The following is a 12,049-nucleotide window of genomic DNA, read 5'->3' as shown; positions in this document are numbered from 1 at the left end:
TCGTCAATACGCTATTTCCATCGCTAAAAATAATTCAGAATGCCCTAACCGACCCTTGTGACATCTAAAAACGTTTCTTCCTGATACGAAAGCACAAAAACATGACACGCAATTTTATCAGTATATTCAATATGTTAAAAATATGGAAAACAATCGGATTTTATCAAACCAAAAATTACTGTCAAGATTGGTGTATATATAGTTTACATAAGGGTACTCAACATACTACTGGCGATAACCCTAAGAGGTTTTGAGAAAAATCCCTGATAAATCCAATAACAATTGTTATGATCAGTAAAATAGAGTCTTCTTCGCTTCCTCAAAATCTCGTATAAAAAAATTTTCTATTTCAATAAGTAATTTTGGACGACCTTCGCGGAATGTCCGCAACAGGAAAAGTAATAAGCAACCCTCTTAACTATTTCCAACCACTCATAATGTCTTTTATACTAGTTGTAATTAAAGCTAATATATTAATAACAGAGTCTCATAAATGAGTTTATAAATAATCTATATTTTTATCATTTATATTTTTATTTCTTCGCCAACAGTTACGCAGTAACGGATAATGCTTTCCGGTCATTAATTGAAGAGAATAAAGGCCAATGCGTTCTAATTTCCGGTAAGCAAATTATTAATAATGCTAGAAATAAAATCTGATTAGTGTAAAAAGTAGTATAGTAAACTTCCACCATTCAAAATAACACATATTTAAGGCATAGACCTTCGATATCAAAATGTCCCTCAGTATAAGCTTTCTGTATTAAAATATTTTATACCAGCATGTACATACATACATATATTACATGCGTACACACGATCTATCAAATTACCTGGATGGGATGATCTAATTGTTTTATCATGAGAGCGTGTTTAAACATTCATGCGACATTCTTTCAAAATCGATATTGACGTTGGAAATTAATCTTAAAACCTCAAAAATAACATAAAACCAAACCGATCAACTGACATTGCTGCAACTAATTTCCAAGTATTTCCTTCAAAGATATCAACTCACTTATCTTCGATTACGCCACTCTACTGTACTTGTTTTTACACGAACTAAAATTCCAATAAAATTATGAAGATAAGATTTGAAAGCTTAGCGTCATCATACAATTGTGGAATACTAAAAAAGGGAAAATTACGCATAATTTCATTCCACAAACACATTTCAGTGTTTTCTCAAAAATCATAGGCAAAAAAATACACTGCATTCAAGTAATTGTGCCGAATATTGTCGACTCCAAATTTTTCAAACATTTCGTCAGATAAAAATTGGTTTATAAATAAGTACATATCGCTCATTTGCTGCAAGACCGGCATAAGTCAAAAAAAATCGATTTTCCAGAAAACGCGTTAAAAGTTTTCAACTGACTACAACCTTACACGGTGACTCCAACCTTACACCTCTTCTCAAGCGGAGCATATAAGAGGTATTCATATGAATTTTTTACTCAACATGAAGTATGATATAACGAACAATTCTGCAGCATTAACTCAAAAATCACGTTTTTTGATTTATGCCGGTCTTGCAGCAAATGAGCGATATGTACATATATATATTTATTGTTCAATTCGATTTTTATCGAAATGTATAATTTTAGATGTACAGGAAAGTTATAAATATTTTTCCAAAGTTCTAATCCTTGAAATCCTCGAAGCAAGTAAAATAATGGGTCTCTCTCGTAGTAAATGATATGCTTAAACTGCTAAAAATTATAATACTTTCTAGGCGGAGGTTTTATCGTTGCCGAGAACTGTGGTCTTTAAAAAGTAATACTAAATGTAATCGATACAATTGTTTTTTTTGCTTTTGTTTTACCCTGAACAAAGTAATCGGTATTCAATTTGCAACAATATTTGTAACGTATTCTCTTGCCCTTGCACGGTGTACGAATTGCAGAATTTTCCACTTGGTGCAACGGCACAACAAAAAAAGGCAGAAAATTATTTGCAATGGCTGTAAAATATGTCAGACCAAAACCCATGTCTATTTTCGTGCAATGGCTTAAATAGCAATGGTTAAGAATGAAAGCAGAAGGTGCGGCAATTCTCAATAGTCATTTACAATAAATTGACCGAATCCGCTGTTCATATATCACTAGATTCTGCAATGGGTGCTCTCGTCCCCTTTATATATTTCGGTATAGGATTTTTGCATTTTGGTTCATCGTGCAATCTTGGAAGAGAAAGATAATCCCCCTATTGTATTTCCAAAAGGAAACGTCATAGACACTATGAAGTATGTACATACATATATAATTGATCAGAATAGAGTTGATATAGCTAGTCCTCAGTTTTAAAAATATCGATTTGAAATTTTGCACCTGTTCTTTTCTCAGTGACGGCCGATATCGGATGTATGGAAACTTTTTTATTTTACGAGATATCTTCATATTTCATATATTTGGAATATGTTATTTTCCATGGCAACAGCGCAATCTCCAAAGAAATTGTTCAGATCGAAGCGCTATAACATATAGCTTTCATACACACTGAACGATCGGAATCAAGTGCTCCGAATAGATTGTTCAGATCGAAAAACTATAGCATTTAGCTGCCATACAAACTGACCGACTAAAGTTTTGAAAGGAATCTTTTGTATTTGCAAAGGGTATTATAACACCGGTGCAACTAAAGTTAACGTATTTTCTTGCTTTTTAAACAAGCGTGACTAAATAAAGTTACTAAGTTCTCGTAAGCAATTTGCATATATTCTTCACGAAGAGGACCTTGAATCTCTTAAAGAGGCCGAATGCAAATATATTTTGAATTTGTTAATTTTTGTTTTTAAAATTCCATTCTAACTATTATTATATAGTATAAGACGACAGCCCCCGTATTCACATTTTAATATTACAGGCGAAAGTGGTTCCGGCAAGACTGAGGCCTCCAAGAAGGTATTGCAATACATTGCCGCCTGCTCCGGTCATCAGTTCACTGTTGAAAGTGTTAAGGAAAAATTACTAAAGAGTAATCCGGTATTGGAAGCTTTCGGAAATGCGAAAACCAATCGCAATATCAACTCTTCGCGTTTTGGCAAATATATGGATATACAATTCGACTTCTCCGGTACACCAATTGGTGGACACATTCTCAATTATTTGTTGGAGAAATCACGTGTGGTTAATCAAAATGGTGGTGAACGTAATTTTCATATTTTCTATCAACTGCTGGCTGGCGCTAGCGAAGAGCAGTTGAAGCAGCTTGAGCTGACACGCTCTTTGGACCATTATAACTACCTAAGCGACGGGGTAAGCATTACTTTTAACAAGAATTTGAAGAAAATTTATGAATCCTAACTTATTCTTACAGCAAAATGGTGCGGTAAAGAGCATAGACGATGCTGGCGATTTTAAGGTGGTGCAACAGGCCATGACTGTTATCGACTTCAAGCAGTCTGAGCAAAATGAAATATTTAATATTATAGCTAGTGTTTTGCATTTGGGCAATGTGAGCTTCACCGAAGCCGAAGGCATTGCGAAGGTTGAGAAATCCGCGACCGTCACCACGATCGCCAAATTGCTAAATGTAGATCAGAAGGAATTGCACGCGGCGCTTACAAATCGAACAATCGATGCACGTGGCGATGTGGTCACTTCACCTTTGAACCGTGATTTGGCCATTTATGCACGCGATGCGCTAGCAAAGGCCATCTATGATCGTCTGTTCACTTGGTTAGTGCAGCGTTTAAATATTTCGCTACAAGCTAAAGATTTACGTGGCGCTATTAACAATGTGATGGGTATTTTAGATATCTATGGCTTTGAGATCTTCAAGAAGAATAGTTTCGAACAATTCTGCATTAATTTTTGCAATGAGAAGCTACAGCAATTGTTTATTGAGCTCACATTGAAATCTGAACAGGATGAATATCGTCGCGAAGGCATTGAATGGGTGTCAGTGGAGTATTTTGACAACAAAGTCATTTGCAATTTGATTGAGGAGAAATACAAGGGTATCATATCTATATTGGATGAAGAATGTCTGCGTCCAGGTGAACCCACTGATATCACATTCTTGGCTAAACTCACCGATAAACTGTCAAAACATCCGCATTACATTTGCCATGAGAAATCTTCAACGCAAGTGCAAAAGACAATGGGACGTGATGAATTCCGTTTGGTGCACTATGCTGGAGATGTGACTTACAATGTTAACGGTTTCCTCGATAAAAATAACGATCTTTTATTCCGTGACTTGAAGGAGACGATGAGTAAATCAGATAATGAAATTATACGCTCTTGTTTCCCAGCGACAGAGTATAAGAACAAGAAACGCCCAGACACGGCTATCACACAGTTTAGGAATTCCTTGAATAATCTTATGGAGATCCTTATGTGTAAAGAACCATCTTATATACGTTGCATCAAGCCAAACGATCAGCAACTGCCAGGAATCTTTGACGATGAACTGGTTCTGCATCAAGTGAAGTATTTGGGTTTGATGGAGAATTTGCGCGTACGCCGTGCTGGTTTCGCTTATCGCAGGTTGGTCGTAAATATTTATCAGTTTTTTATATCACCTACATCTTTCAACCATTTCCACTAAAATAAATGGGTAGATAGAGGGGTGATTTTATGATAGAGGGACTATTATTATTATTATTTTTTTTTGGTTTTCTTCATTTCATTTTCTCCTTTAACAACGCATAAATGTATGCTTTGAATAAGTAAGACTTTATTTAATCCGTTAGGTTATTCAGGTTCAGAAAATGTCCATTGCAGCAAGAGCTCTGCATCTGTTACAAATTATCCGCGAATATTTTGTTTTGTTTTTTTTATAGTTATGTATTCTAATTCCATTTAAGCAGTAAGAAATTGCATATAAGTTTCAATATTAGGCACGGACGAGAAGTTCTGTAATTGCCTTTTAACGGATTTAAACCATTGGTAAATAGATGTTAATTAGTAAGTAGATTTAAAAGAGCTTACAGCAATGAATTTACTGTCATAAGGAATTTCTTTGAGGCAGAGTATATCTATATACTTGTACTCTTTTATCTGAAACAAGTCCGGAAAGATAATAATTTAAGAGCTCTTATAATATTTCGAACTCAATAATGATTTCACTTGTCAGCTCAAGCTCTCCGTCGATATTAGGTGATGATTAGCGTTTCGGGCATTATTTGGAAAGTGAGAGTTAGAGAAACTGCTGCACTCTCTCTCTCTCTCTCTCTCTCTGTCAGTAGCGTTTTTACCTATGTTTACCCAAGCGACACCCTGAAAATTCAGCTATTCTTCCTTCTGTCTTCAGCAGAGACCAAATCAGTGACCCAGGAATAGATCATTTGTAAACTCTTTCTCTTTTGCGGACTGTTTTGGTAAAGAAGGTCGGGTTTTGGTTTTCTTACTTCATACATTTCGAACTTAACCGCATATATCCTGAATCATAAATTATTGACATATTTATTTTACATAATTTATCGAACTCTGTTCCTTAACAGAACTTATGAAACGTTCCTCAACCGCTACAAATCGCTCAGCAAAACCACCTGGCCGAACTTCAAGGGTTCAGCTAAAGAAGGAGTGCGCATACTTGCCAACGATTTACACTATGGTACCGACGATTATCGTTTGGGTGAAACGAAAATTTTCATACGATTCCCCAAGACACTATTTGACACAGAAGATGCCTTCCAAGCTAAGAAACACGACATTGCTGCCATAATACAATCACGATGGAAGGGTCTTGTACAACGTCGAAAATACCTCAAATTACGCGAGCAAATCATTACATTACAATCATATTGCCGTCGTTACTTGGCCATAAAAGCACTGCAGCGTCGACGCGATGCAGCCACCAAGATACGTGCTTTCATCAAAGGTTTCATTACACGCAACGATGCACCGAATGGTTACAATGACGAATTCATTGCGAACATGAAACGTATGTGGCTATTGCGTCTGGCCAAACAGCTGCCCACCAAAGTTCTGGATCAAAGTTGGCCTTCCGCACCGGTACACTGTCAGGAGGCATCCACCTATCTGCATCGCTTGCACCGTTTGCATTTGGCGCGCAAATATCGCTTAAGCTTGTCGAGCGAACGCAAACGCCAGTTCGAGTTGAAGGTGCTGGCCGAGAAGCTGTTCAAAGACAAGAAGGCTAACTACTTGGCCAGTGTGCCATATTGGTTCCAGAACGATCGTATACCCAAGGAACACGCAGCAGAAATCAATAATTTTGTTGCCAATTCGTTGAATGGTGAGAGCCTGAAATATGCTTCGCCATGCACAAAATACGATCGTCACGGCTATAAGCCGAGAGAACGTTTCGTGTTGCTTAGCAACAAGGCCTTCTATGTTTTGGATGGTAAGAGCTACAAGCAGAAACATCGTTTGCCATTGGAAAAAATCGATTTCGTTGTCACAAATCATAGTGACAGCCTGCTGGTCATACGTATACCACTCGAGTTGAAGAAAGATAAGGGCGATTTAATACTGGAAATACCATATATCGTTGAGTTCGGCACCATCGTAGTGGACGCAGTCGGTACAGCCAATATATTTAGCATCGTTAGCCGCGATTCGTAAGTTTACTTTTTATTTATACATACACAGTTATAATTATATTAACAATGCGTTATGTAATTCTGCAGCTTGGAGCACCATGTGGTTAAAGGCAAGGGCGGCGTTATCGATATTCAGACCGGTGGCGAACCAGGCATCGTACGTGATAAGGGTGGTCATCTTGTTGTCGTAAGTTTTTATTTAAGTAATGAAAACCGTCTTTTAATAGTAATTTATTTGCGTGATTTCGTTATTTTGCAGATTGCTGGACAATAAATAAGCGATAAAAGTACTAACCACCTTTAACATGAAATCAGGGCTTTAAAACAATGGATGTATTTTTTATATAGTTTGTTATACATAAATTATTTGTAATTGTTATCTGAACTTTTGCTGCAGATTCATTCCAGATTTTATACAATTTTTTAACTTTACACATATACAAACGATTTTTATTGTATGCGAAAAGTATTTACTAAAAACATATAATTTATTTCCTATAATAAAGATAATAATTGATTGTGTTAGAATGATAATAATACTAACACGTCTTTTTATTTTTTCAACTTAACTAAATTTGAAAACATAATCGGCCAAGGGTTTGCATCCAACGGTAAACGTTTCAGTAATTTTTTGCAGATTGTACAGTTGCATTGAATAAAACTCCATGCCAAAAATCGTGAAGATATCTCGTCCAATAAAAATATTTTCCATATGAGGAATTGATTTTTATCGAACAGCTTCTTGGGTAGAAAAGGACGTGCGCGAAACGGACAGACAGACGGAGATTGCTAAATCAACTCAGCCATCACGGTAATCACTTATACATACAGTGGCTCCATCGCATAATGGGACAGAAGTTTTTCGAATATTAATGTGCGTCAAACAGAAAAACAAAAAAATAAGAAGGGGCTCAGTTCGGGTGTAGCTGAAAATTTTATACTCTTGTATCTTGCAAGAATCAAAGCCCGGGAAATTCTTTCAGGGAACTCTACCGGAAAAGGCCGGAAAGGCTAAATTAAATCTATTGCGTTGATGTACATGTGATCAACCGGAGGACCTAATTTTTTATGTTAGGGATATGAGACTTACACCAATTTCATTCCAATTCAATTTTTTTTTTTAATTTTTAAGAAATTTTACCATCTAATTTCATTAAAATATCACATTTTAACCACCCTTTACTGTTTAAAGTCAAGTGGAGAGACGGAAATCATTTTATGACCGGCCCTCAACTCTATATTTATTTTGGGTTGGTTACATGTCATCGTAATGAGTGACTATGTGACCCAAGACATTCGGGTTGACATTGCCGTCGTTTACAATGACGTCTTGGAGGTGTACATAGCTCTCAGCACGCAACTGGCTCTGATTCAAATTCATCACAGACAGTGTCCTACAGCGTACCAACGAATTAATTTTTTTTTCACCGACCCTTATATGGAATGAGTAAAAGTCCATGCAGGTTACTTTTCTAATTACGTTGGTTTGAGGGATATTACAGTGATATCCCTCTCATCTCTTCCATGTAAGCAATAGATATTGTAGGGCATCATAATATCGGTAAGTGTCTGCAATACTGACGAGAGAATCATGGTACTTCCACAACATTTCTCGGTGCTGCGGGGTCAGCGCTCTCAACCAAAGCCAGCACATCGATGGCCGCCGGTGCGTTGTAGCAGTCTTCGCCCAATAGTACTTTTATGCTTATAACTCAATTATTGGCCGATATATCCAGCATAAAATCACCTGGAAGCTCGAAAATCTTTCTATAAGGTATATGGGAGCTCATTGAAGTATTGACTCGATTCAAATCTTTTGTGATATACAGATATTATTGTCAGGGAAGGAAGTAGACGTGGTTGTAGTCCGATTTTGCCATTTTCACGCTGTGATATAGGAATGTGTTAAGAATGCCACGGTCGGATTCCGAGAAATGGGATTTCACCAAAAAGTGGGCGCTAGCACGCCCATCGTCCAATTTTCGCAACGGCTCTCATAAAGCCCTCTGATACCATCCCGGAGATAAAATTTTAATACCGTTAATTGGGGAGGGAGCGGGATTATCTTAAGATTTTATCCATTTTTACACTGTCGATAGGAGTTCGTATAATATTTGAGTTTAGAAAGTTTGGTTATTGTAGCTTTAGTCGTTTAGGTGAAATGTACATTAAACACATTAGAGGGCGGGGCCACGCCCACCTTTCCAAAATTTTGCTACTTCTATCTCCTGTGCCAAATTACAGTTTTATATCTTAATTTAGTGCTTAGTCATGGCAGTTTATAGGTTTTCGGTTAATGGGCTTTTGTGGACTTGGCAGTGATCCGATTACGCCCATCTACGACTTTTTTTTTGTACTAAAGAATTAAAGAAAGTCACCCGGATTTCAACTTTTCTCGCTATCCTGATCATTTATATATAAATAGCCCTATATCTATCTCGTTTAGTTTTAAATATTAAATAAAATAAAACAAACAACATTGTTACAAATAAAGTTTTATTATAGGCAAATTTAGAGATAATACTTTCAATATCGACTTCTTTAAGCAAGTCATGCTCTATATTCAACAAAGTGAGATAATTAAGACGTTCTTTGCCCATCGTGTTCCTAAATTAATTTTTAATACGTTTTAATGCTGAAAAAGAACGTTCGATACTGCAGATAAGTAAATTCGCAAAGCAATTTCTGAGTTTGGGAAACACTATTATAAAGAATTATTTAATAAAAAGTGGAAGGTCATAAGAATATCGCTAAACAATTATTTTCTTTAACAATATTGTGAAAATTTATTAATTATACTTATTTTCTTTTGACGGCCATGAAGCATAAAAAATATAGTGATATTCGATAATGATTTTCATTTTTTTTATTGTATTTTATGAAAATATTTATTTAATTCATAAAAATTCATAATAGCGGTATTCGGTCAAAATTTAAATTTATTTTGATATAAAAATACATACATATATCGATTATAAAATTTATAATTAAACATTAGAACATTAAAGTTCAGAAGTTCGTAAAATACCTACTTATTTTTACGATTTTACGTAACGAAATCGAGTTTTAGATTTTCAAGTGGAAAGGGGAAGTGAAGCATAGCCTAAGCGTGCAAGAATGTTTTACGCTGCATCTAAATTGATATTTTTTTTATTACGGCCAGTTGGAGCGCGGGGCCCGTAGCATTTGCTACTCTTGCTACGTGGCTAATCCAGCACTGCCTATAAATACGGTTTTTTGGGTTCCAGATGCCCTTCTAAAATAGGAATGGCTACTTTGCCCCCAAAGCAACAAATTCTCGCTCTTTACTCACTGCATGCACCACAAAGGCGACATTTATTTTCCATACGGCTAATTTTTATGAGCCTGTGGCTACCGTAATCCAATACATTTTTCAAAATTTGCCGACGCTCTGCTTGACCCTGAGCGTATATATATATGTGCAAAATGAACTATTTCTGATTTGTACCAAGTAAGTAGAGAAAGCAGAAATAAACATGTTAAAGAAAATACAGTACAGATGGTCAAGATGGTCTTCATAAATATTAAAGGTATTTGAGATGCCCACGACAGGCGTTCCGTCACCAGATCATTCACGGTATGGACAGCATCTTCATCAAAAGGCAAGTCCAAAATATACTTTGTGCCAGGCAAAATTTATGCTGAAACATACACTGTTTTGTTGGAAATTAAACTCCTTGATTATGCTGATAATTTGCATAGTGATGAATGCACCGATTCTTTTGGCGAAGAAGACAAAGGCGTTCTTTAATTATCGGAAAAACCACTGACTTTTTCACGATATCTATATATTTTGGCGATATCTTTCAGGCAAAATGTATGTATCTTTCAAGCAATAAGTTAGCCTTAAGCAACTAAAACGTGAAATTTTGGCCGAATAGGACAAAATTCATACGTGCGTGCTAAAAAAAAAACTGGTGAAGTCAATGCCTCATTCATCCAATTGGTGAAAATATATAAGGGTATCACAACCCTTTATTAAAAAAATCAATACTATTTGATTTGTAAATAAAATGAACTTGTGTTGCGTTGTGTTGTTTTTGCTCATTCTTGTATAAATAAATAGAAATTAAAATAGTTGAATACTCAGTGCTCTCGTGAATACTTTTTGCTAATGAAAACCATACTGCTTCGAGTTATGTATTTTAATTTATAAATTCGTTTTATTAGTTTTTATACTCACAGATGTTAAATTTTTCTTGCATAATTCAAAATATTAGAATTCTGTGGTTTGCTACTTAATGATTCCTGACCAGTTTATTTAATCATTTCGTGAAGAATAGAAGGATCATGTATCATGTAACGCAAACGCGAGAATATTTATAGCTTCTTTTTCCAAATTTTTAGCTTTGTATTTCATGTTTATAAAGTTAAAACTATCTTTTTTCCTCAACTTATTGAAAGCTCTATCTAAAAATTGTAGTGGCATCGCTGAAGTTGATGTTTTCCATTGATTTGACCAATTTGCATTCATCGGAGAAAATGACTGCCAGCGGAGAATCTTGAAAATGGGACTTCATTCATAAGAGTGTGTCTTTATGCGTAAAATAGATAAATTTGACCGAAATCTTCACCGAACCCCTATATACATAACTAATATCAGGATTTTCGAGCTTCCAGTTTTATAAGTGCCCTTTAGAGTGGTATATTTTTCTTTATATATCGATATAAGTTATACAAAAAGTTGTGATCCCTGTCTCGCCCTCAAATGAGTCCAGTTTTTTTATATTAGTTAATGTTTTAAAAAGCGATACCTTTGATTTCAGCTGCCATCTTTTCTCCCTTTCTTTGTTATTCTTCCAGGCATTTTTTGTGTGTTATTTTTCATAATTTTTTATATTTAGGTGTATGTATATACGTGTATATTTTAATATTTTTATGTTTTTTTTCGTCATATATACTTGAGCTTTGGTTTTTATTTTGTCATTATCTCACTTTTATCAAATATTTGTTGTACTCTTCCAACCTGTTGGTACAGAGTATTATAGTTTTGTTCACCTAACGGTTGTACGTATCACCAAAAACTAATCCCGCTGACTCCCCATATAACGGTACCGTTAAAAACTACTAAAAGCGCGATAAATCAATAACTAAAAGTGGACTATGGGCGTGGCACCATCCACTTTTTGGTGAAATTACTTATCTCGGGACCCGACTTACCGATTTCGACAAAATTTGGTACGCGACATTTTTCTTCATATTCTTATGTCACGATATGAAAATGAGCAAAATCGGATAATATTAACGCTTACTTTCCATATATGTAGCACAATTCTAAATACTTTACTTACTTTTATTCAGGCACATCATATATGTATGTATATATCGGTGTAAATTTTCACGTTTATATATTTTTGAATTATGGTCTTTAGAAAATGTGTGAAGTAATATAACTTATCACCGAAGCAAATTTAATAAAGCTTCGTTAACAAAAAAACTTGATGTTAACTTTTTATCCTGCCATGATAACATTTTAAAGGAAAAACAGTCCTGATGTCTCAGAATCTTATGTTG

General features: G+C 35.4%; 1 protein-coding gene and 1 long non-coding RNA gene across 8 annotated transcripts in view; one reads left to right on the top strand and one right to left on the bottom strand.

Annotated features, from left to right (window-relative positions):
- The window catches only part of LOC105224104 (unconventional myosin IC), a 67,436-nt gene extending 60,383 nt beyond the window's left edge, over nucleotides 1-7,053 (top strand). For all 7 annotated transcript variants that reach the window (XM_049457872.1, XM_049457869.1, XM_049457871.1 and 4 more), the window contains 6 exons: nucleotides 552-622; nucleotides 2,866-3,257; nucleotides 3,319-4,493; nucleotides 5,450-6,532; nucleotides 6,602-6,701; nucleotides 6,774-7,053. In XM_049457872.1, the coding sequence (XP_049313829.1) occupies nucleotides 552-622; nucleotides 2,866-3,257; nucleotides 3,319-4,493; nucleotides 5,450-6,532; nucleotides 6,602-6,701; nucleotides 6,774-6,788 (2,836 nt within the window). In that variant the 3' untranslated portion in view covers nucleotides 6,789-7,053. The remainder of the gene's footprint in view (nucleotides 1-551; nucleotides 623-2,865; nucleotides 3,258-3,318; nucleotides 4,494-5,449; nucleotides 6,533-6,601; nucleotides 6,702-6,773) is intronic.
- Nucleotides 415-1,083, bottom strand: LOC125778736 (uncharacterized). The gene is made up of 2 exons (XR_007422889.1): nucleotides 834-1,083; nucleotides 415-643 (listed from the first exon to the last, which is right to left on the bottom strand). It is a non-coding gene; the product is annotated as an uncharacterized LOC125778736 (long non-coding RNA).
- Nucleotides 7,054-12,049: the final 4,996 nt, after the last annotated feature.

The sequence above is a fragment of the Bactrocera dorsalis genome, chromosome 5 (assembly GCF_023373825.1).
Source record: "Bactrocera dorsalis isolate Fly_Bdor chromosome 5, ASM2337382v1, whole genome shotgun sequence".
Classification (NCBI taxonomy): domain Eukaryota; kingdom Metazoa; phylum Arthropoda; class Insecta; order Diptera; family Tephritidae; genus Bactrocera; species Bactrocera dorsalis.
This window is presented reverse-complemented; position numbering and strand designations above follow the sequence as displayed.